This window comes from Aethina tumida, chromosome 5 (assembly GCF_024364675.1).
Source record: "Aethina tumida isolate Nest 87 chromosome 5, icAetTumi1.1, whole genome shotgun sequence".
Classification (NCBI taxonomy): Eukaryota; Metazoa; Arthropoda; class Insecta; order Coleoptera; family Nitidulidae; genus Aethina; species Aethina tumida.
Genome location: NC_065439.1, coordinates 19,029,747 through 19,056,472, shown reverse-complemented (window position 1 = coordinate 19,056,472; position 26,726 = coordinate 19,029,747). Strand labels below are relative to the sequence as shown.

The window sequence follows — 26,726 nt, the reverse complement described above, 5'->3', positions numbered from 1 at the left end:
TTTCGAAACCCTCAAGTTATCCTTAAGATGTCCCCGATATATGTATTTTACTATCTCTGATCTCGTCGGCATCATTTGACGGAGATTCCTGAACGCAAATACCTTGACGGTGAGTCGCGCTCCGGTCTCGTTATCGGACCTTTCACGGGGGCCTTCATGAATTCGTTCGGGTTGTCTGTTCGTCCGAAAACATGCAATTAAGGACTGCTAGTTGTCGGCTTGGACAGGCGCCGGCGCTACACAGCCTACAACTGCGATATCACGTTTCCTACGCACCACCTAGACCAAAACCACCCCTCGTTCCATGCTAAAAGCGGTTGATGCGACAAAGTGGCGAAAGCGACGACAGCCGACCGTCGTCTAGACCCACATGAGGCGGAATTCCTTCCTGGACCACCGGCAGTAACCGAGTCATTTGACTAATTGATCGGTGATTCATTGATACCAGGTCGATTCCAATAATTGTCACCTATTCTGTATGGAAAACTGAATGAATCATTGTCTTCTTTGTTTTTTAATAGTGAAGATAATTATCAATAACTTATTTAAATATCAAGTTATGAAAATGACTTTTATTACATTACTTAAAATAGTATTATTGTTTCTTTTATTATAATATATATAATTTTTATTGAATAATGCCAACAAGATAATAATATGCAGATTTTAGATTTTGGCGAGGTTCCAAAATAATAATTTGTTTGATAATTATTTGAATGTTGTATTAATTATAAATAATGAATGCAGCAGTGGTTATTATTACAGAAACTATTTAAAATGTATATTTTTACTATAATTATTTTATTTAATGTGAACTGCTAAAATAATATTATTTTACTATTGTTTTAATATTATAAAAACTATTATATTTTTATTCTACAAAATGTTACATTTTATTTAATGGTGTTGAACATAAATATAGCAACTTTAATCTTGAAAGGGATTTTTAATGAGCGTCTGTATTAACATGTAACATTAACATTTTGTATATGGTCCTTTTTGTTTTATAATTTTGCCCCAACTCCGTATTCTTAATATCTTAATTAATATTTTTAATATACTTTGATAAGTTACTATAATTACGGTCACTATTGTATATATTTTTTAATTTTTTAATGGGTACTTTTTATATTAAATCAAATACTATGGCGCCATCTATTGTTAAAACTCTGAAATGTAGAATGCTGATGGTGGCGCCCTCTTTTAAATTGTTGTCACACTTTAATTTATTTATCTTGTTATTAAATTTAATAATTGTTATCAATAAATAAATACGGCTTCCAATCTTGGCCTATTCAAATTACACTTAATCAATACATAACAAAGATAATTTTAAACTCGGATCCCGCGCTCGCTAAGGCATTTCCAAACAATTCGTCACGCAACTTTTGTTTATCTAATTTTACCAGCCCAAACAACTACAATCGCTGAGAAAACCGACGACGTCGTCACAAATAGAACATACGAATTGAATTATACTTTTTGTACACAGTTCAAAACTGGCGCTTCGCTCAGCTGTTTTCTGTCGATTCAGCTTCTTTCAAAGTGACGTACCGAAAAGGCTTACGCGCCCGAATTACTGTTTATTTCATATAACAGACTAAAAAATGAATGGTACTATCAACGGACAGTGTTAGAAAGTTAAATAGTTTTAGTATTTTACACTTACTAGTGATTTATAACAGTGCAAGAGAAGGTAAGATGTTTACATAACCTCAATTTTCTAGTTTGTTTATATATATATTACTTAAAGCAGCCCTTTTGTGTCTTTAAGAAAGGCACAAATGTTATTGTTTGTTTTATTATAGTGCATAATTGTTTTATATTTAACAGTAGCAGCACTACTGTGACAATTATTATTAATGAGTGTCAACTCAAGACACCCTTGATTTATGTGTTAAATAAAACCTTAGAGAAATCAATTTCATTCGCCACTTGATTCTAGCTACACAATAATACTGTCCATTAAACTACTATTGTAATGATCTAGAATTTACTTGGGGGGTGCGTGCATATCGCTCATTTAAAATAACAGTCTCATTAATTTGGCTCAATATAAATAATGTAAATGTAGGTTCTTCGAAATACGAACGTGCAAATTTGTGTTTTTGGTAATTGCAAAATAGCAGACAGTCTCATTGTCTGTGTATCATTTGGCTCGCCGCCATATAATTTATCAACGGTATGTTTCAAAATCAAAAATATATTTCGCATACCAAAATAGAAGGCATTGATATTTTTAGGTGGATTCGTTTCCATCGATAACGAGATCGCCAAGATTTTCGCGCCGGTTCGACAATAATTGATTGGTTGTTTTGCCATTGTGGAATGTACACAAGTGTTAAAATGTCTCGATGTCAATTAATGGGTATTGTGAGGAAAGGATGTTTGTATTTCTATCTGTTTGCTGTGTACTCTAACACATGAACTTGGCAGGTGTGGAACATTAGTTTTATTTAAAAATGTGTTCTTTTTAGTTATTATATTTATGTTATCCTATTTTATGTTTTCATTTAATTTTTTATGATTATTTCACTACTATTTAATTTACTGTTATACAAGAATAATTATTTACTATATAATAATAAATATATTTACTTTAACATTTATAATTATACTTTTATGTACTCGGCAATAAAATATTTTATTATTTAGTTAATTGACGAGGATAAATTGAATGTTAGAAAATATTATTTAATTTATTATCCTTAAAATAATACGATTGACTCCTCTTCAACATTTTAGACATCAGTATCTAAATATTATTATATTATAATATTTATCTCTATTTAATTTGTGTTTTTGAGAACTTTAACATATGTATAGAAAAACGAATATGTTTACGTTCTTGTTTGATACTTTTATTATTCGTTTCAATATTTGAAACTATAAATTTATTTGTATTTGGTAATTGATTATTATATTATTATATTATTGTTTTTATCTTTTATCCTTCATTGTTTAATTTTTTATTAGAGTGGTGGCCAGATAAATAGTACACAATACTAGTTATTATTAACTAGGAAATGTACACCTCAAATTAAATGCATCAAAATATTTTATATTTTATTTAAAATAATTCTATTCTCTATATTCTTTTTACGATTATTCATATCAAAATAATTTTTATTTAAATTAAATCTTAACAAAATAAATGCACAATGTATGGGTGGTCACACTAATATACAGTAGTGGCCATAATTATAGCAACTTATTAAAATATATTAAAAATATGATCTTAACTACTTTAATTAAATGGCAGTACCTATATTTATTTTTTTCTGTTATTGTTATTTACTATGCGACTGGTTAATCTAATTTTATTCTTAAAAAAAAATGTGTATTTTTTACTTCACGGTCTTTCATTGCTTCCTCTGAAATGAAATTGATTGTGGTCTTTTACTTATTATAACTATTTAATACATTAGTTGAAGTGAAACTGTAAAAGAATTATAATTAAGCGTTACCAAGGCCAAAAGAAACAAGAAAAGATTGCTAAATACGTTAATCATTTCTTCTATTATTATAAAATTTAGAGACAGAGAGTTAACTGGATATTTCGATTATCAAAAAACAATCCAATCTTATCGTCAACCGAAATTAAATACAAGCTGGAGAAAATGGGACTTGCTGAAATTAGTTCAAAGACTGTGAGAAAATGGTTAGTGGATGGAGGTTTGTTTAACCCCAGACTTACAAGAATAAACGTGGTAAATAAAATATGAAGGACCAATTTCGATCACATTCACTGATCCTCAGAACTGTGAGGACGAGTAGTTTCTAGTGACAAGTCCTTATTTAGTTTATAAAGAATTGATGATACTGCTTATGTTAAACATCCTACAGGACAAAACTATACAAAAAGTTTGTTATACTCACAGTAAAACATGGTGGCGGTTCAATTATGCGATGAAGGTGCTTCAGATTTCTGGGGTAAGCTCTCTTAGACCGATTTATATAAAGGGATACATTAAACAACAAAAGACAGGAATTGAAGAAGCTTGAAGGAATATAGACTTGTCGTATATTCGAAAAATGGTCGAGTGTATGCCACGGAAATGGTCCAAAATTACTATTACCATTACTACTGTATATGCATGTCTAGGAGTCGTTATAATCTACACATGCTACGTCTCCTTTAGGAATAAACGTCCCATTTTTCTACTCTAAAAATTTTATATTTATTTTATTTAATTTCTACTATTTTTGTCTGTTTTAAGAAAGGTATAGAATAACATAGTATTTTAATATTGCTTTTGAGTATAAATTTATATTATTATTTCTATTTACTTAATTTATGACTATTTAGTTCAATTTATCAGCATATTTCAATTTTCACATTTTAATTTTTTTGATAGATAATATTATTTGAGTTAATTGACCTTTCATATATTTAAATATTAATTTTATCGATTCACATTATTATGTTCATTTCAATAATAAATAAATTTTATAGTAAAGTGTTTTTAGTTTATTTGAATACATAATTCACTTATTTGATGCAAAAACATGAACTTATTTCAACCAATTTTTGAAATGAGCAGGTTTATGGACCTTGTAATGTTTGATAATTAGTGCAAATTGAACAGATGTGAATACTGGTAAAAACCTGTTGTTTTGTAAACAGTCCAGATATGTTCTAAAAACGATTATATTACATTCAGAATAACGAACTCATTAAATTAATGATATGTACTTAAAATTGTATAATATTTTGATAGTTTCCATTAAATGATAATCCACTTTAACAAATAAACATTCATCTGTTACGTGCCTGCCTTTAATCCCGCATAATACCGCATCAGTGTGCGGGCCAGTATTGTTTGAACGTTATCAGTTCGGAAACGAGACAAGGAACGTATCCATCTGGCAAACACAAAAGCCGATAGTCCCAGATCGAATCCTTGTGCCGCAACAGCCGCCACACTTGACCATGAAACACATTCGCGGCCGCACCATAATTTTTCATTTGCCGTTGGTCGTGTCGCACGCAAAGTGTCGTACACTGTTTGCAGTCAACATTTGAACCTCGGTCGGATTGTTTGTCGCCCGTAAATTGCCATTAGCCCGTTTCCCCGTTCGATTGGAGGTGCGCCGCGGGCCGCGTTATCAATTAGATATCCGCATGCAAATAGTGTAACGTGAAGAGGATGCGGACGAGTGTGCGATAGACGTTCGCGGAGTGAGGGTGCGGATTGGCGGTGTGGAACCATGTCGCACAAGGCGGCCGCCTCGTCGAGGCTCCAGCACTCGCAGAGCGTCCTCTACAGGCCGGTGCCGAACGTCCTGCGGGAGCTCAGGACCAAGTGGTCCTCGGACGGGATCCAGAGGCACAGACAGAACGAGGTAAATGGTCGACTTTGTGTTTTGGCGGCGGACTATTCGCTTGTTCTAGGTGTAAGGTGAAATAATTTACGTGTGACTCTGTGGGATGGTATTTGTTGAGCGGTGATTCAATAACGTCGATTAGGAGTCTTATCAGTATGATACACAAATACTTGTCGGAAACGAATTTGAGCTAATTATAATGGAATTGCATCACGTCCTATAATATATTTCGAGATTTTTGTGGTGGATACACGTTAAAAAATCATCACGGGATTTCAATGTACCGCTAATTGTTGTTAACTAAGTTGAAAACCACACAGCAGGTACATGATAATCGTTTGTATCACGACTCAGAATGTTTAAACAATGAACACTTACATTATTTTATCGCTAAATAAAGCTTTTAATAACTGCTACTGATGTTAATTCCTCTTAACATTTCTTATATGTTTTGATATACTAAGCGTGTTTTGCATTAAAGTTAAAAATAAATCTACAGAAATGAGGGAAGTTATTAAATTTTAAAAAACTGCAAAAAACTGAAATTGCTCCGGTATATAACAGTTGTTAAAATAAAACATAATAACATAATTGTCACAACAACGTGTCAATCTAATCAAGTTATCAGACCGAAATCAAATATTTGTTTTGTTAAATGTTTAAAAAATCAGTACAAAAAAAATTGTCAAATTGATAAAACAAATATTGTTTAGAGGATTTCGTAGATAAAGGAAATTTTTAAATATTTTTTTTATGTAATTATGTCAATGCGCCATAACGACATCAAATATCGCCATCTTAATGGGACATAATTACATATTAATTGAATATTGATAAAAATAAACCCAAATATTTATAAAGGACATGTCCGATTTCGCACTTTTTTGGTATTTTCCGTTAATCTTCACTTCATGAACTTTACTTTTATGTATTAAATTTTTATTTATAATTTCACATATATAGAAAATTTTTGCGTTATGAAATTTCTTGTCAATATTTCGAATTTAAACAGAATATTTTTATTTAAAATTTTGAAATATGTGTAGCTTTTTTATTTCAAATAGAATTTGCATTTAAAATATCATAAAAGTCATTCTTTCCAAAAATATATAATTTGTATTTAATTAATTTATCGAGATATTTAATATTGTAGTCTATGAATCACGGTAATTTAGGGATAATTAAATAATTAAATTAATTAAATTTTGTTTAATTAATTAATTAATTATTATATTAATAATATAGAATTAATTTCATGTCACAAATTATATGTTTTTTTAATTTTATTTTCATTTCCTACATTTTAAAGACAATTCAACTTTTTTACTTATTTAAAAAATTTATATATATTTTATTAAAATATAATAATAAAAATATGTGTAATTTTTATATTTCAAATAGAAATCATCATTAAATTAGTCTTTAAAAATTATTTTCTATTATTTTAAATTATCTTTAGCAGATATATTCTTGATAATTTTGGAGATATTTAATATTGCCGTTTACGAAACATGATTTTTTTAAATGTAAATTTGTTTTTTTACAATATAATAATTATCAATATTATTAATTGTTTATCTCAAAATTTTACCAGAGATATTGTTATATTTTTGGCTTGAATTAATTTCATGTGTCACATTTTGAATTTTCTGAAATAATTAAATAATTAAATTAATTAAATTTTGTTTAATTAATTAATTAATTATTATATTAATAATATAGAATTAATTTCATGTCACAAATTATATGTTTTTTTAATTTTATTTTCGTTTCCTACATTTTAAAGACAATTCAACTTTTTTACTTATTTAAAAAATTTATATATATTTTATTAAAATATAATAATAATAAAAATATGTGTAATTTTTATATTTTAAATAGAAACCATCATTAAATTAGCCTTTAAAAATTATTTTCTATTATTTTAAATTATCTTTAGCAGATATATTCTTGATAATTTTGGAGATATTTAATATTGTCGTCTACGAAACATGATTTTTTTAAATGTAAATTTGTTTTTTTTACAAATAAAATAATTATCAATATTATTAATTGTTTATCTCAAAATTTTACCAGAGATATTGTTATATTTTTGGCTTGAATTAATTTCATGTGTCACATTTTGAATTTTCTGAAATTTTGATTTTTTAAAAATTTTTATGTACATTTGAATTTTTATATAAATCAATATATAGTATAGAAATATATAATTTATTTCTTCAATTATTTATTAATATGAAAACTAATAATGTAATACATATTATTTATAATAATTTTTTTATATTTCTATTTTTAGAAATTTTCAAAATTTTAAATGAATATTAAATTTTGATGTTTTTAAGAACGAATTCTATTTTTATTCTTTTCCCATTATTTAATGTAGTTTTTAGTTAATTCAAAAATTGTTATGATTGTTGTCTTTTATCTAATATTTTGAATGTATCATTTATATACATAATTAAATTGATAATATTTACAAATTTCATCTATTATTTTACAGTAATTTTTGTTCTCAATTATATTTTGAATATTACGATTTTGTATGTAAATATATTAATCATAAAAAATGTTTTGATTTAATGATATTTTTTCAAAATTTTCATTCGCAATTTCTTACCAATATTTTGAAATTTAATAATTCTATATACCGCAGTTAAAACCAAACAATTTTAGCTTAATTACGAAACCTTCAGTTTCAAGTCCGGAGCGTGCATACTTTTAAACAACAATCACCATTGAACCCAATCGCATTTCTATCGCCTCCAAAATCCCTGATAATCAGAAACGTCGTTATCGCATCGAAAGGAACACAACTGCGCTCTCGAACACTCCGCACAGCTCCAACGTCTGATTGATAAGACGCTGGTCTCGTGTGCTTAAACGCGTACGTCTCAATTGTCAGATAACCGGGTCCGGTTCAGCAAAACAAATCGTCGCGACGATGCGGTCCAAGAACGCGAGTTGACCATGCCACGGGACGGTTCTTCGGCCAGCAGCAGGACATCGTCGCGGTCCGGCGGCGAAAAGGCGCCCCTGATCGTCGCGACGCCGAAAACCTACGGTTCCCTCATACCGTACTACGAGTTCGTGAAGGCTACCGCGAGGGCGCAGACCAACCAGGTACAACACGTTTTTTGTGTGCGGTGTGTGTATACACGTATATGTTTATCTGATAAGTATACGTTATCGAAGCATGCGGTGGTGACAGGTGGGGAAATTCGAAAAATTATTTTATGTCAATGATCTGTTCTTTGTTTTTTGATAAGGTTGTACATTGTTGTTTGCGAATATGATAATGTTGTTTTTAAATGGAATGTTTTTCTGCATAATGTGGTTTTAAATCACGTTGAAAAGACAATTAGACGTTGTGTAGTAGTTATCAACATAAGTAGGGGTAAAAATCTATATTAAACTAGGTCTATTTATATATTAATTGCTAAATGGTTCTGCTGTGTTACGCTCGTAAAGGACACTCAACCATCACACTGCTTGTACATGTTTTTTAACATAAGATTAGTCATTGATAAACTTATAACCATATCAGTTAGACTATTTATTACAGTGATACTGATTAATTTCTTTAAAATAAGGAAGTATAAGTTAAATAAGCAATAAATTTCTCAAATTCAGCATATGTATTTTTACATAATGAATTAACATTTAACAGATATTTAATAAATAATAAAATGTATAATTTATATATAATTTCTAGTATACAGGGTGTCCCAAATTGGTAGATTTGGAATGTTTTTAACGTTTATAGATAAAGTAGAGGAAACCTAAGGATTTGATATCATTTTTATACTTGAATTGATTTTGTTAAATGTTTTTTTCTGGAATGACGTCATTAAAAATATAATCTAGAATTATTGTACATAATCTTAGTGTGTGTTTAGGAAAAAGTCAGTCATTAAACACTAAAGAATCAAAAAGTTTGACAAATAGTTTTATGTAAATTAAGTAAGGACTATCCTATTATTTCATTTGACAAAAAATGTGTTGATTGATATGATAAACAGTACCTAAAAACAAGTCTTACCCAAGATAGATTTTGATGACTGTATTGTGGTTGAGTATGGAATTTTACATGTTGACTATCTGTGAAGAGGCTAAACTGTCTACATCTCGCAAATTAACTAAGTTCATGAAAAACCAAGAACTAAAGACGAGCTTCTTCATGGCATTGTAATGATACTGTATATCGTATTAGAGTCTCAAAGATAGCTTTGAAATATTCAAATATTTCTTCGTGTAACAGTTATTTATTTTTATCATTTACCAACTTTTACATAATAAATAGTTGATGAGGAAGTAAAAACTAAGGTTTATCTGTTCTTCACCTTCAAGAACTCTGATTTTTTTTCTCGTGGCATTAATTTGCTTATAGGAAGTTGGTAGAAAAATTTTACTCACTATTATGATGATTGTTTTATTGAATATAAGTAATTTTAAAGAAAGCTACGTTATTTTACAGTTTAAGCCTGAAAATGTCAGTTACTTTTTCTAGTACTTTAGTTAATTCTTCTCATCAGGTAAACTCTAAACATTCAAAAATATCCAGAATTTCAATTCAATTAAATTTCTTTTGATAGACTATATTTTTTAAAGACACCACTCTTTTATACACTCATGAAGAAATTTTAACAACCAATAAATTGTAATAGTACCAACTCAGAATATACCCTTGTCAGATACTTTTTAACTTTAAGTTTGTTGATATTTAAAATTATGCTCTGGACACCATAATTTAATTTTATTATTAACCAATTTTTACAAAATAAATATTTTAATTTTGAAGAGGATGTGAAAAATGAGGTTGATCTTTTCTTCACTTCTAATAATCCAATTTTTTTCTCGTTACATTAATTTGCTGATTGAATATACACTATTTTAAAGAAAGCTACTATATTTTAAATGATAAAAACAATTCAATTACAATATGTTAATTACTTTTTTACTCTCAAAACTTTTTTATTAATAATAACTCAAAAAATGGGTATTAAAAACTTTGTCTATATAATGAAATTGTTTTCTATATTAATCGACATATATTTGTTATAATTTTCAGTCAAAAAATGAAAAAATTTGATGGGGCTTCTCAAAAAAGAAAATAATTATAGTAGTAATAATAATAAGTAGCTTATTGAATTTTGTATTTTTCAAAATGAAAGAATTAAACATCACGTTTTTCTAATTAATTTAATCTTTCTTATCAAGTAATCCCTAAAATCGATTTTGAAAAATATCCAAAATATCAGATCATAATATTTCTCACAATAAGTTTAAACTTTAACAAATACTAATTTGGAACACCCTATATATTAAACTTTTAAAAACATTAAATTTTAATATTATTACTTATTTTTCTAATCAACCATGAAATGAACTTGATGATAAAACTGTTTATTTTTAAGTCTTACGTTTTTAAATAGAATTTTAACTATTTAAAATTAAAATATGTTACAACATTTGTAATAAATGTACTGTTTACTGTTTTAGCAGATCTATTTTTTGAGTGTTTCAATTACAAAATAAATGAATATTGGCAATAACAGTACAATATTTTTAATTACTTTATATTAAATAGCATAGTGTAACGTGGGTTGCATATCCGACAGGAGTAATTAAACCGCATGTGCTACACTTCATTCAAACATGTGTGCAAACTACACTTTTATTGTTGTGTTTACGAATATAATAATCTAATTAATGTTTGCGCTAATGTCAGTAACAACCAGACCGCCTATCTCGTGCCGAACACAATCGAATTTTACAATTCGCAACCGTAACACGCAAATATTTGACCTGTCGCCAATAAATTATAAGCCTCAAAAAAAAACTAATTAACCGTTCTGTGCGTAATTAAGACGGCCGCCGAATAAACACCCAATCATTAATTAGTTCGCCACTTGTGGGCGTGTTGCTTGTAAACGGGATTAGGTAAACTACAAGCGCATTATCTCGCACGCGGCAACTTGTTTGATTTTCGGTAAACACAAGAAGTTTGTCGTGCAAATGTTGAACGGATGCGCGACTCGAGATCCGTTCGCAGTCCTCGGTTGTTGTTGGCGTCGAGATGTTCAAGACCCATCGGCTGTTTCCTGCACAGGTAAAACCACCCTCGTGTCGTTTAACGTTTGTTTATTGGCTGTTGTTGGTGCGGCGCATGTTTGAATAATTTTGCGGTGTAAACATGAAATAAGTTGGCAAATATTGTTTTCTGATGTGTTTGTTTTATGTAAAAAGTTACGTTTTAATTTAGCTAATGATGGGATGAGTGATGATAATTGGTTGTTGATTGTCGATTACATTTCTTTGAGTTTTAGCAACTATTAAAATATACAAAACAATATTTTTAGAATCTAATTTCGAAACGTTTTAAAACGCATTAAATCTGAGTAATTTTAAAAAGTATCTTGAAGATAAACTCTAGAAACACCTCAATGCATTGTTGTATAGTTGCGTCGTGAAGAGTTTCTAGCTTAAAGGTGTTTAATAGTACCACAATTTGAAGTTACTTTCCACAGGTAAAGGTGTTAACGTGTTACAATACGACGTTTTTGTTTGACATCTTATTTTACTTTCACCGGCCACCATCCAAAACAATTTGAGCACTTTTTACAGTTACATTTCCACCGTCATTGTACTTATAAAATTAAAACATAAACACGCAGTTTATTGCTTCTTGACGTGTTACCATCAAGATTATGTCAGAGCACATTTTCCAGCTGTGTTCGTCGTGCGATGCGTGCTTGTCGTGATGAATTAAATAGATCGACACTTTTTAATTTGTTTAATTGAGCCGCCAATATTGGTAGTGCATTTCTGGCGTGCTTCCATTAACATTTCTGTAATCGTTTCGTGTGAACCTGTTCGACATGTTGAAAAACCATCGGTTATTCCCACATCTGGTAATTGATTTGAATTTATTTTTGTACTATTTGATATTTTAATGTCTTGTGTACGAAGTGTTTTCCCATAATACTGCTGTCAATTGTTTTAAACTAATTGGCCAGTTTTTAAATCTAATCGTTTAGTAAACTAATATAATAATAATTATTTCCACGTGGGTAATTAATTTTAAATCACTGTTCTCCAGTCGGATACAATAATTAATAAATTTAAGTGTTTTTTATCTTAAATAATTTTATCGCTAGTATCAAAAGATTTTATACAGTTTTTCTGAACCAGTACCATCAATATCGTGCTCGTTGTAATATGTCTGATCCGTCAAATAGATTCGTCCTTTAATTCAACAAATGCAACCGTAATCAGGCACAATTTTCGATAATTAGCTATTAGGAATATAATGCAATGCATTTATTCCGATAAGAAGGACCGCATGATAAAACGACGAATATATTAATTTAGTTAGTTATGGTTTATTGGACTGATACCAAGGCTGAGATGGTTCGAAGAAGGAAACATTATGTGAGTTTTTGAAATTATTCGATAGTGCAGAACATTAACAGTGAATTATTGATATCTGTTTTTTTTTTGTTTTAAATTCTTCTAAATATTTCGTTAAACGATAAAGCATTAGCGATAAAAGTTTGTAGTTTACTTTAATAATTGCTTTATGATCATCCACTTTTATTATTTAAGAGGCTTGTCCCTGGAAATCTCTTATGCCAACCTTTTATCGATTGTTATCAAATTTTTAGAATTAGATTAACTAAATTAAAGTTGTCATTGAGTGCCAATTAAAGGTAGAAAATCAAAATGTTCCATAAGTAGTAACAAAAGTTTTATCGGTGTATATATTTTGATATCTGTTAAATAACACAAATATAACAAAAATTTTTAATCGAATGAAAACATTTATTTGATATTATTTTTGTTATTCACTTAATTTTTTTATATATTCGAATGATTTATTAAAAATTCAGTAAAAATTAACTTTTTTCTTTGTAAAAAAGTCGCGAAGCTTTCCTTTATCCAAATAATTTGTTTGTTGTTGTTGTAATTTAGAAATACGAGTTGGGCAATAGAAAAATTGCAAACAATACAGTTAACCTTTATATACAAAAGTTACTTATTGTATTAATGGTTGTGAAATATTTTATGCTAAATTTTTATCTCTTGTTATCAAATTTTCACAACTAGATTAACTAAATTAAAAATGTGATTGAATGTTGATTAAAGTTAGAAGATCAAAACGAAATTTTATCAATAATAACAAAAGTTTGAACGGTTTAAATATTTTAATGTCTGTTGAATGAGACATAATTTTTTATGTGTACAAACTCACAAATTTAACAATCAGTTTAAATTAAATAAAAATATTTATTTAATATTATTTTCCTAATTAATTTAATTATTTTAAATTAAGTAAATCTATATTCGAATAATCTGTAAATATATCAGTCTTATTAATGCAGATTGGCAATTAAATTAACAACTTTTTTCCTCTTTACAAAATTTATGAAAATATTTTGTTTTTATGAAAATGGAAAACCTGTTTTAAATAATGCAGTTTTCATATAAATGAAAAATTTTAATCACTTATTTATGTTCATAAAATCTCTTAAGTTAAATTATTTATTTTTAAATTTATTATGTTTCGATTATAAAGAGAAGATCAATTGAATTGTAAAAAAACTTTTAACGAAATATATTTTATTTTTTTTTTTATTTAAATTAAAGATTTTATTATTTTTTTAATTTTAAATTAAATATGTTTTTTTTAATATAAATAAAAAAATATTTAATTTTTTTTAATTTAAATTAAATATATTTTTTTGTTAATTTAAATTAAATTTGTAGTTCATTTTGTTTTTTTTAATTTAAATAAATGTTTCAATTTTTATAGTTTAAATTTAATATTTTATTATTTTTATTAATTTAAAATTAAATTTTTAATTCAAATTAAATGTTTTATTTTATTTTTTAATTTAAATTAAATATTTTAATATTTTTAAATTTTAAATTAAATATCTCTTAAGCTAAATTATTTATTTTTAAATTTATTAAGTTGCGAATATAAAGAGAAGATCAATTGAATTGTAACAAAACTTTTAACGAACTATATTTTACTTTTTTTTTATTTAAATTAAAGATTTTATTATTTTTTTAATTTTAAATTAAATATGTTTTTTTAATATAAATAAAAAATATTTAATTTTTTTTAATTTAAATTAAATATATTTATGTAGTTCATTTTGTTTTTTTAATTTAAATAAATATTTCAATTTGTATAGTTTAAATTTAATATTTTATTATTTTTATTAATTTAAAATTAAATTTTTAATTCAAATTAAATGTTTTATTTTATTAAAAAATTTATTGTAAAATTTCTGGAAATGTCAAAATACTTTGTTCTTTTCTCTATAAATGAAATATCATTTTAATACTCATACAACCTTTTATGCTTAAATATACATTTTAATATTGTTATTTAGTGCCAATTAAAGTTGGAAGATCAAAGCGTAATTTCATCAATAATAACAAAATAGATTTAGATGTGTATATCTTTTAATGGTCAATAAATGAGATATATTCTCTATTATTACTTTCACACAGATATTAAAAATCATAAATGATGTAAAAACACTTATTTGACCTTATTTAATTAATTCTTTATTTTCAATATAATATTTAATTTTAGATATCTGATTTATTCTAACAAAGATAGATACATAAAAAATCTTTTTAATTTATTTCTGTGAAACTTTTATTTCTGATCATGTTAATAAGAAATATTAAACAAGCAATGGGAAAATTTTAATCTTGCATTTATTATTACTCTGCACTAATACTCATGAAATTATACATTTTGTTACTGGCAAGAACTCGTTAAGAAACCCATAAAGTTTTGCCAGATGAAAATTTTATATCCTTGACTCTATTTACGGCATCACCAACCATAATTACAACTAAATCATCGTTCGTTTTCATGTTTATGATTGATTCGTATGTAATTAGCGGCCGATAATAACGAATATTAAAATCAAACAGAATGAACGAAACAGGATGCTGCTGCCGCTTATATTAGTTGCAGTTCCATATTGCGTGCACAATATTTTCAGTGTTGTGCGGTTTGTTTACTAGTTTTTGTGGTCGCGTGAGATAAAAAATTGTGTACAAACTATTTACCTTAAGCCCTTTAATCCTCCTACGTAATTCGTCATTATCTGGCGATTTAAAAATTCACAAGCTTCCGCACTTTGCTACTTATCGGTGATTTGTTTATCTGGAGTGCTGATTAAATTGTTTTGATGAAGTGTCGGGAAAATAATAAAAAAGATCTATGACTTTGATATGTACTGAATATAATTTGATAAGTAAATCGCATATTTTGCAATTGCTTTGTTAAATTAAAATTTAATTTCGGAGACGCACACGTCTTCTCCCGTTCATGAATTAACAACGGTACCAACCAATATGTCGCCCAAAAGACTAACGAACCCCGTTATAACCGTCAGCGCGGCGCCGCCCCCCGATCCGGTGATGGAGCCGCCGGAGGGCGGAGGCGGCGAGGGCGTGCGAACGTCCCGTCACAGCATAGCGGTGCCGCAGGAGGCGACACCACGCCGACGTGCCTCCTTCCTCAATCTGCACATTCCCGATGCCGGCACCAATTGGCGGGGCTCACTCACCCATCTACATCTGCCGACGTTCACGTTGACGTCGCCCGACGGCGAACAAGCCAGGAAGTTCACCTTCGGCCTCGGACTGCGCAGGCACTCGCACAACGTTAGTTGCCGGGGGCGCGTTTTGTGTTTTATCATTATTATTTTTTTATTTTGGTGGCCGTTTCTTTTTGTAGTGTACATCACCGGCGATTTGGTCCTTTGGTTTTAGTATAGGTGTTGATGTATCACGACGTCTGTATTTATAGATAACTTTGAAGTGTGTTCTAATGACAATATAAAAAAAATATATCGTACAAATCTGGACGAATTTTCAGAATTTTTTCCTAAGATTTATTTATATATGATAACGGAGTGTGACAGATTAATTTGTAATAAATTACCCAGATTTAATTAAGAAATTCTGTTTATATTCTGGGTCTAGGCCGAAACACTTCTAAAATCAAATACTTGACAAGTTGGTGTACACTACAAATTTGAATGCAATCGATTTTTTTTTGCTAATGTAACAGCTCTGACGCTAAATAAGAAATGTTTAATGCTTCTTACATACTAATATATCGTTGTGTTTTTAATGGAAGACATATATATGTAATATCGTGTTTAAAGTTAAGGCAAAAACCCTCACAATCTATTAATTAATTTCTTAAATCATTTTATAAAATTTCCCCTTTGCGTTGTTACATTTACTTATGTCTTCAACATTTTTAATTTGACAATTGTTTATTACATATTCACATATTTGTATACTTAAATAACCAATAGTTTTGATATATTTAATGCAATAACTGTAGTATTTGAAAAGATTGTGTCCCTAACCAACCAAGAAATTGTTGTAAAAACTAAATTAATTTCAATATTCTTTCTAGACATTACACAGGACAGAGTCCATGGTGTCCTTATGTTACCGGAATCTGATAGGGTTTATCAACGATGACAACATACAGGGTTTGGAGTCGTTCCTGGAAAACAAACAAGTGCAGATCGACGATAAAGATGAGGTGAGTAACTCGTTACATTAATTCGAAAGTTACTTAAATACTTGACACCACCAAAGCGTGTTTTAATTGCTTAAAAATGTCCAACGAACTAAACGTATTGTGGGTCATTGCCAAAAAGTGGAATTTTAAGCCCCGTGACGTGAACGATTATGACCTTTTTCAGAACGGAGCGACAGCACTCATGGTGGCGGCCACCAAGGGCCGCTCCAACTTCGTCAGCAAGCTGCTGGCGAACGGGGCAGATCCTAACGTGGAGGACAACGACGGTTGGACGGCGCTGCTGTGCGCGTCCAAGGAGGGCCACGCCGACGTCGTCCGGCAGTTGCTCGAGGCTAGCGCCGCCGTAGATCACAGAGACATGGTAAACGACTTCCTAGTACGTTCGCACTGTTGTTTCACTCGTTGTTTTGCAGGGCGGTTGGACGTCTTTGATGTGGGCGACGTACAAGGGACGCACCGAAGTCGCCCTGGCGTTGTTGCAGGCGGGGGCGGACGTGAACGCCCACGGCAATTACCACATTTCGTCCTTGCTGTGGGCGGCCGGTCGCGGCCACCACCAAATTACCGAGGCGCTGCTGGCGCACGGTGCTAAAGTAAACGTAGGCGATAAGTACGGCACCACCGCCTTGGTGTGGGCGTGCCGTAAGGGTTACACCGATATTGTCGAAACACTTTTGAAACACGGTGCTAATGTGGATACTGCCGGCATGTATTCGTGGACCGCTTTGCTGGTGGCCACACAGGGTAACCACGTGGACGTGGTTAATTTGTTACTGGAGCACAAGCCTAACGTCAACGCACTGGACAAAGACGGCTGCAGCCCTCTTACAATCGCTTGTAAGGAAGGGTACTATGAGATAGCCACAGCACTTATGGCGACTGGGGCTTATATTAACATTCAAGACAGAGCGGGGGACACGAATTTGATACACGCAGTGAAGGGTGGTCACAGGGCGGTGGTGGAGGCGCTGTTGAAGAAGTACGCAGACGTCGACGTAATGGGTAAAGATAAGAAAACCGCTATGTACATTGCGGTTGAGAAAGGCAACGTTAACATCGCCAAGATGTTACTGAGCAGCAATCCAGACCTGGAGTTGGCTACGAAAGATGGCGATACACCTTTACTTAAAGCTGTACGTTCTCGCAACGCCGAATTGGTACAAATGCTGCTGGACAAAAAGGCTAAAGTATCAGCCGCCGACAAAAAAGGCGACACTGCGCTTCATATAGCTATGCGTGCCCGTTCCAAAGCTATAGTTGAAATTTTGTTACGCAACCCGAAGCACAGTCAATTGTTGTACAGACCAAACAGAAATGGGGAGACCCCTTATAATATCGATGTTAACCATCCCAAGACGATTTTGGGACAGATTTTTGGCGCTCGAAGACTTAACACTAACGAAGATAATGAGAACATGTTGGGGTATGATTTGTACAGTAGTGCGTTGGCTGACATATTAAGTGAGCCATCCTTATCAATGCCCATTACTGTGGGGTTATATGCCAAATGGGGCAGTGGAAAATCGTTTCTGTTAAGCAAGCTTAGGGAGGAGATGAAGAATTTTGCCAGAGAATGGGTGGATCCGGTCTTCCAGTTCACGAGTCTGTTGTTCCTTGTACTTATTCATATTACCATTACCTTAGGAATGATTTTTGGACTGTCTTTGCAGTCGTGGATTGTGGGTTTGGTTGTAGGACTAGCCGTTTTAATTCTTTGTTACATGTTTTTGGCGTTAACGTGGTTTGCTAGTAAAAAGTATGATTGGGATTGGCCGTATAACTTCAACGTAAAGTTGACCAGAAAACTGAACAATTTAAAATTGGTACTGCAAATATTATTCTGCCATCCCCCAGGTATATCTAATAACGACGGTGTATCAGCTCATCCAATAAGGTATTGGGAGAAAATAAATTAACTAAGTTCCAACATTAAACATTTATTTGTAGATTCTTTTTCACGGATCAAACAAGGGTCAGCAGCACAGCCGACGGCAAAAACTCGATAGTCCAAATGATAGGCTCCCTATACGACGCAATTGAAAATGAATATGGCTCAGTTGCCACTCGTTTATACCGTGCATTCAAACCGAAGCCGGAGAAGTCTTCCTCCACGTGGACGTGGAGAAAGTTGTGCTGCCTGCCTTACGTTCTTATTTTCGAAATCGCTTTCTTATCGCTGACGTTGGGAGTCTGTGCCTTGACTATGTACTTGGTCAACGTTAACAGTAGCTCGTAAGTGAACGATGATGTGAGTTGTCAAAGAATTATACCCTGTGTGTTTTCAGCGAAATGGACGACTTCGTCCTTCAGATCATCCTCATTTGTACAGCCCTGTTGTTGGGCGTAACGGCGGTTGCTAATCTGTACACGTGGAGCAAACTGCTAAGGACCGTGTTCTTTTCGCAGCGTCGTCATCTCCAGAAGTCCATTTCTAGGTTGGAGACACTCAACTCTGAGGGCTTCCTGCAAACCTTGCGCCAAGAAGTACTCGAATAAAACTACTGAAAATAACCAAGACTAATTATTAATGATTTAAGGTAACGTTAATGAAGGACATGGTGCGTTGCTTGGACAGATTAAGCCAGCAGCAAACTCGCATGGTGATCGTAGTTGATGGCTTGGACAGTTGTGAGCAGGAAAAGGTTTTGTTGATACTCGACACCGTTCACATGTTATTCTCCGATGCCAACACACCCTTTATTGTAATTTTGGCTATCGATCCGCACGTAATCGCAAAGGTAAATGCTCTCGTGACTATATTTGGTACCATACACCAAATCCACATAGATTCGTAGTTGCTGAATGAATAAAAACACATTTCGGAACTAGTGGCACACCTACACTATTATTTCGATTACAGTCTGTGATGTGTTTTTATTTTTAGAGATTTTAAGTATTGTTACCAAACACACTGTCCCCCTCGTTTATTTAAGCTTGCCTACATTAACCACTTGCTTTTTGTTCACAATCGGAACAGGTTGCTTGGGAGAAGGTCAGTTTATGTGTTGTTGAACGCAGTTAGAATGTTGTGTTATCTTTAATACCTTCTTGTTTCTACAAACTATAAATATACGTTGTTTTATTGTCCGCCTTTAATCGAAGTCAGTTTAGTATGATAGTATGTGTTAACAATTTTAAACGTTCGAGGTGTTTTCTTCTTCTGTGTTGACTGGAAGTTATTATAACAATTTCACTAACCTCTGGTTTGTGTAGGCTGTTGAGATCAACTCAAAACGGTTGTTCAGCGAAAACAACATCGGCGGCCACAACTACCTCAACAATATGGTGCACCTGCCGTTTTACTTGCAAAACTCCGGTCTTAGGAAGGTGAAAGTCGCCCAACAAACAGCACTGTCCCACAGGAAAAATGTTGCCTCCACGTGGAACGAAAACGAGGATAACTTGAATTCTTTCCTTGCCAGATCTGTAAGTTTTTTTGTAAGTTGGTGTGAAACTTTATTTTTATCATTTGGTTTTTAGGCCTCTTGCCGAAGACTTTCAAACGAGAACATGCTGATGTCTAGTCGTGAGAATCTGAAGTTGCCAGGCAGAAAAGGCTCGCGTAAACTTAAGCTATCCGAATCGATAGCCAGCTCAATTGGCTCGAATTTGAACAAGATTGGAGGAGCTCAGGATCTTACTAAGATGTTACTTACTGACGACTATTTCAGTGACGTCAATCCCAGGTCAATGAGAAGACTGATGAACGTAGTTTATGTTACAGGTACGTTTTATTTAAAAATTACTTATTTCTAGGTTTTAATTATGTATCTTTGTTGTTTAGGTCGGTTACTTAAAGCATTCCAAATAGATTTTAACTGGTATCGTTTGGCCTCGTGGATCAACATAACGGAACAGTGGCCATTCCGCACCTCATGGATAATATACCATTATGATTTATACGAAGAAAGTCTCGAAGATAGTACTTCTTTAAAGTCAATCTACGACAAGATCCGCCCACACATTCCCTGCATCAAAAACACGGAACCGTTGATGGATTTGGACAGAGATGAGAAAAAGTTCGACATCTTCTTAACCTTCCACCGGTCTAGTCTTTTAGTGAGCGATTTGAAGATATTCTTGCCCTTCACCATCAACCTGGACCCCTATTTAAAGAAACTAATCAAAGAGGAGACACAGACGTTGGAGGATGAAGGCATTTCGTTTGGACAGGCCGCATCACTTAACGTATTGCATCCAAACAATTCATTTACATCTTGGCCTGGCCAACAACAGACACATATAGACTGGAACACTCCTAAGAACAGTATGGTGAATAGACGTGCGAAACCACATTCAGTAGCCAAGATGGCACCTCATTCCGGTTCCATGATGTATCCGCACCCGAGTATGATGTCGTTTACGCCGCATTGGCAGGATCCAACCACGTTGCACCACTTCCAGACCACACCTCTGCCATCTTTGGCACCTGTTACGGCTCTGGAGCCGGAAATTCTCGAACACAAGTTGTCCACTTTGAATATAGACGGAGTGTGCAAACTGATGCAGAAAATACAAGATCTAGACAATAATTCATTGGAGCAATACATTTCGGTGATAAAGAAACATAACGTCAATGGAAAGGTGCTACTCCACTGCGATTTGGAGGAGCTCAAACGGCTGTTGAATATGTCGTTCGGGGACTGGGAAATGTTCAAGGTGCTGTTGATAAGTCTGAGAGAGTACGAGGTGACCAGTCTGATGCGTGAGGACGAAGTTGTGAAGCCCGCATCCTCGAATAAACATGAAAGGAAGGCGAGCGTTACCAAACTTCAGGTGCCTGGCGAGAAGGACTCAAAGATGCAGGTGGACGGACCTCCCAAAGAAAGAAAGCAGAGTGTGATAGAGAAACAGGTAGATATTCAAAGAATATACAATACTTTTTAAATAATCTATTAGAGTGAATACTATAGGTTTAAAATTTTCGTTTGTTTCAAACAACTAACAGTATCAAGTGAGTAGGATGCATGGATGTAAACTGTGTATTTATATTTTATGGCCAGTCAGTAGTTTTATATGCACTCTTTGTTGCATGATCATTCCTCTGATTAAATTTAGACACATTTTAAGTGGTTGTCTTTTAGGTGACCTTAGAAGAGCAAATGATCTGCGGAGCCTTGCAAACCTTGAACGAGGAGGCATGTGAGGATGTACTGGAGGAAACCGAAGAGACTAAAATCGTAATAGAAGGCGATGTGCCTCAGACATCGGTGATCCCACCGAGTCCGGACCAGGCCAACAACCAAGGTGAATCTCGGCACTCGATCGGTTCTGAACGTCCGCTAAAAAAAGTCAGCTACGACGATAATGTTGTAGTTAAGGTGGCGTTTGACGGAGCCGATTCCATTATTTGAACATTCCCTACTTAGTTAAAATTTTTGTTGATTTTGATCAGTATTAAGTCGTAGTTAGGCGACGAACAAGCAATAAGTAGCAGTTGTACTATCTTTCACACTTCTTGATTTTGGTAAAGGCTGTTTGGATCTTGCATGCACGTTATTCAATGTACAACGTAGCAGTTGTGAATTGTGCAATATAAGCAACTTTTTTATAAATTTCATTCACCAGTAGGACGGACTGATTAGTTATTCTGTTGCATCACATAATTGTTTTCATCATCACATACCTTTTATTTATTTTTACACGAACCAGTTATTGAATTCACTCGATTCACGCATGATTAGGACACATTATTAAGTGACTTAATCATCCTATAGTTTTATTTATGCAATAATTATTTTTTTGTAGTTGTAGCCCAATTTAGAACAAATATTTTAATTTATTGTAGTTACACCTTTAGTTTTACTAGTGATATTGTGATTGTGATCAAATAAAATAAATACGTCTATGAAACTGCATGTGTATTATTTACAACAAACTGTGATCGTCTGTGGATGTATTTGTTGTGTTGTAAAAGTGAATTCAATAGCTGTGTAAATTTGCTGCATGTTTTATTTGTGCACTTGCATGTTTTATTTGTATATATAATATTGTTAATCTTGTATATAATTTACTTTGAAAATCGTATTATAAAAGAAATGTATTTATTATGTATATAATATAAAAAATGTGATATTTGCCTAAATTGAAATAACACCTTGCACAAGTTTCCTTCATTCCATTTTTCAATATATTTGAATAATCAGAACTGATGTAAATTAACTAAGAAAAAGAACTCATAAATATACAGATGATAATGGTGATTCTGATTGTTCAAATGGGTGTTTCTTTCGCACAGTAGTACTAAAAACCTGACAATTCGGTTGATGATTCTGTTTAGATTGGTCGCGTGGCACGAGATCGAGGACGAACAGCTCCAGCGGCCTGGTAGGTGACACTGATTTTGTATTGTTGCAATCCTCGCCCGTAGGTCACATGCACTGGCATCCAGTCAGTATTTCGATCGGCGGGCACCGACACTCGCCTACGGCCAGCGATCACAGTAGCTGCAGCTCGCAGCCACCGTCGCCCGGTAAGTATCAGTGTTACGTCACGTGCCAAAGGAATAACCAGGTAAAATGTACATATGCATATAGGGATGGTCCTGGTTTTTCTTTAGCACATTTCATTTATTTATTTATCTTTCAAATGTGTACAAAGCTGATGCCTCAATTTGTGTGTGCGTCTTACTTACCTTTAATGTTCTCTGTCACTTGTCTAATACGTTAACCTTGCTTGAACAGATAACCACTCTCTTGTTTTCCGATTTCAGCCAGTAATAACACTTATGCTTCGTTTACATACAATTACATAGACTAGTTGATTAGAATTTCCAAATTTACAACAAAATTCGGAAGGTAAGTCTTTACACAATTTGATGCATATGAATTTGGTCAGTCAAAATTAATGTACATGTAAATAACAATTTTAATAATGATTTGCCTTATTTATTTCAACCCCATACTTATTAAATTTCCCGCAGTTGCAGAAAGAAGATTATCAAGTATAAGAATTGAAGACTTTAACAAAAGGGGCAGGCACGTCGTTATTAAAACAGGGTACACAGATAACACCCCAAGGGTTAGTATATCGTCGAACAACTCCACCGTTTTATACGAAAACATGGACGAAAAGCCACAGCAATACAAAACGACTGGTTCCCAAACCAAGCCACGTCCCAGTTCGTTGTACTTAATCAAACACGAGCAAAGACACAAACCGTCGATCAGAAACAGGTCGAAGTCAATCGATAACAGTCAGCAAAAGAAGGAGAAAAAGGAGAGCAGTTTCGAAAGGTTGCACAGACTGAAGGAGAAACTGTTGCATTCCAGTCCGGAGTTGAACGAAAACGCGAGCGACAACGAGAGTACTCCTCTCGTTTCGGAGGTGTCCACGCCCTCCAAATCCGGCCAGAGCACCGAAGTCAAAACGTCTGAATCAAATAGCTTAGTAGCGTCCCCGGTGTCACATAAAAGTCTTTCCCCAGACCAACCCACCAAGATCCAGACAAGGAGCGAGATGAATTTGACAGAGACTACGGACATGAGCCCGTCCATCTACGACGACCCGAACGACAGATCCATAACGAATCCGTCGTTTTCGCCTGAGTTCCACATGCGACCCAGAACCATGTCTGATTGTACTAATTCGTCGGTGTCCGGTCTAGACCATTTCCAGAGCAATTACAGCGTTCACAGTCACAGTAGTTCCAGCCCCTTGTCTAGGCAGAATGCGATGGAGTCTGAGGAAAACTTGACGGACGTGTTTTGCGATCCTGTTAGCAAGCAGTGATTAGTACCATTTAAACCCCATTTAGGAGCAATTATTTCCAGAGTACTTATTTACAATATGATGTTCTCTCTATAGACAGTATTTTATATTTTATTAGTAGTTAATGTTTTGTGATTTATTTTTTTGTAAATAAATAAAATGTTGAACTGTTTATTGACTCATTTTATCTAAGTCTATCATAATTATACAAGTGCGTGAGCTTATTAAAACAGGTAGGCTATATCTTCTAATTTATATAATAGCAAATATAACATACAAAAGTTAGAGTATTGTCTAAATGGATATGTAGTAATAGTTTCGTCTATTCTACAGTCATACTAAGAATAAACTTATTCACATACAAAGCCTATAAATTGTATTATTGTTAGTTTCTCAGGGAATTTCTTCATCTTTTCAATCATCCATCAGTTTTTTAACAGAACCAAGTTTTATTCTCCCCCTCGGATTGTTTGTCTTCTTGTCACAATTCCGGCTTGAATTTTGGCCTGACATATGGGGGAGGACTTGGCCGGCAGTGGACTCCATGATGGTTCAATGTGGAAGTCGGACTGTTGGTTAAACTGAATAAAGCCGGTTCTGGAGAAAGGCTCATATCTCGATTTATTGCGTAAAGGGGCTCAGAATTCATGTACTCAAATTGTCCTGGTTCTTCCCTTTCTCTTGACTCTTCATGTTCATTATCCCTAAAAAAATTTTCACATAATGTTTTTGTAACATCGGCGTATCGACCAAAATATTAGACCGAAGTTAATGGTTTCAAAAGCTAGTTTATAATTAGTAGCAAACCAATAAGTATTGAAAACAATGTTAGGATATATAAACAATTATTTTTTTTTCATTTTAACATTGTTACCTTGTACAATCATCATAAATATCTGTACAAATGTGAAATAAATTATTAAAGAATTCTTCACTAGCTTCATCTTCTCTGTAATTTTAATATTCATGTATAACTTATATAAATAAATATGAAATACATTTCTTATTAATACTTACAGTGCTTCATGTTTAGCACAAATAATGAAGGACACCAAACAAACCAACACAACATTAATACTAATGGGAACCAAGGTTGAAACTAAATATTCATTAAAATAATCTCTTGTTGGTATTTCATATCTGGAAATTGTATCAATTTCTACATCATTTGGTTCTTGATACAATAATTTTTCATTGACGCCAATTGCTGAGTTATTATCCCCAATCTTTAAGAAAAGAAGTGTCAGTCATGTGTCACCAAAAATGTTATTTGTTGGGACTTACAAGTCTGAACATGCACCAGTCCAAAGCAAAACCTGCAGATCTAAAATGTCGTTCTACAGATGTTCTCTTGAAGTCCCTTGGACACACTGGTACTTTCCATAAGGGTCTGATTTCCTCTTGAAGTTCTAATAATTCGGTAGAGAATGGCTCTTGACTTCCCAACTTAATAACAACTCTAAAAATAAATAAATATATCAACCTCCAGAAAAAGTAACAACAATAGAATCGTACCCTTCTTCCTCTGTGGGGTTTGGAGGTTTTCTAGCACCAATATCTAAAGCTGAATTCATGTAAGTAACATACAAGTCACTGCCACTGTCCTTCCATAAAATCTTCCTGAAAATATCTTTCAATGCCTCCATCCTTTCAGGATCAAACATATCAACGACATTAACATTATCAATTTTCAAATGCACTTCAAATAGAGCAGGATTTAATTTGTCAGCAATATTAATTTTGATCTGCTCTATTTTAGTTTCGTACGTCCTTCTGTTCAGTGCTATAACATCTAAAGTAATGTTAGTTTTACCAACTGGAGCCACCCCATAAACAAATCCAGTACGGTGTCTTTGACTATAAACAAATCTTAACCAAGACGGCAAATCTGGGGCATCGGCAAGAGTGACATCATATTTATACTGATCTGCAGATCCCTCGTACGTCCAGTTGAACATGGAAGGGTTGATTGTGATTTGAAATATCTCCGTTTGCAGAACGTGTTCTTCGTTTAAACACAAACATGACGACAAAACTGTTATTAATATGAATTTTGTTAATATTCTCATCGTTTACCAAGCGACGAATATTTGGG

The 26,726-nt window shown here is 32.7% G+C and overlaps 2 protein-coding genes across 10 annotated transcripts; one reads left to right on the top strand and one right to left on the bottom strand.

Moving 5' to 3' along the window:
- Window positions 1–1,450: 1,450 nt before the first annotated feature.
- Window positions 1,451–24,803, top strand: LOC109601401 (kinase D-interacting substrate of 220 kDa B). Of its 8 annotated transcripts, XM_049968256.1 has the most exons (15): window positions 1,451–1,696; window positions 15,753–16,023; window positions 16,790–16,921; window positions 17,085–17,282; window positions 17,335–18,815; window positions 18,869–19,153; window positions 19,207–19,405; window positions 19,459–19,659; window positions 20,135–20,347; window positions 20,402–20,645; window positions 20,706–21,775; window positions 22,006–22,168; window positions 23,202–23,393; window positions 23,634–23,718; window positions 23,844–23,983. In XM_049968256.1, the coding sequence occupies exons 2-14, from the start codon at window positions 15,778–15,780 to the stop codon at window positions 23,678–23,680; spliced, it is 4,671 nt and encodes a 1,556-aa protein (XP_049824213.1). In that variant the 5' UTR covers window positions 1,451–1,696; window positions 15,753–15,777; the 3' UTR covers window positions 23,681–23,718; window positions 23,844–23,983. The 8 variants fall into 8 exon arrangements, with proteins under 8 accessions (XP_049824213.1, XP_049824212.1, XP_049824209.1 ...); XM_049968255.1 differs by having other exon boundaries at window positions 23,634–23,986; XM_049968249.1 differs by lacking the exon at window positions 23,634–23,718 and having other exon boundaries at window positions 1,463–1,696; window positions 23,844–24,803.
- Window positions 24,789–26,726, bottom strand: LOC109601402 (epsilon-sarcoglycan). Of its 2 annotated transcripts, XM_049968257.1 has the most exons (5): window positions 26,147–26,726; window positions 25,916–26,090; window positions 25,649–25,857; window positions 25,506–25,580; window positions 24,789–25,335 (listed from the first exon to the last, which is right to left on the bottom strand). In XM_049968257.1, exons 1-5 carry the CDS (start codon window positions 26,698–26,700, stop codon window positions 25,113–25,115), a joined length of 1,236 nt encoding a protein of 411 aa, XP_049824214.1. In that variant the 5' UTR covers window positions 26,701–26,726; the 3' UTR covers window positions 24,789–25,112. The 2 variants fall into 2 exon arrangements, with proteins under 2 accessions (XP_049824214.1, XP_049824215.1); XM_049968258.1 differs by lacking the exon at window positions 25,506–25,580.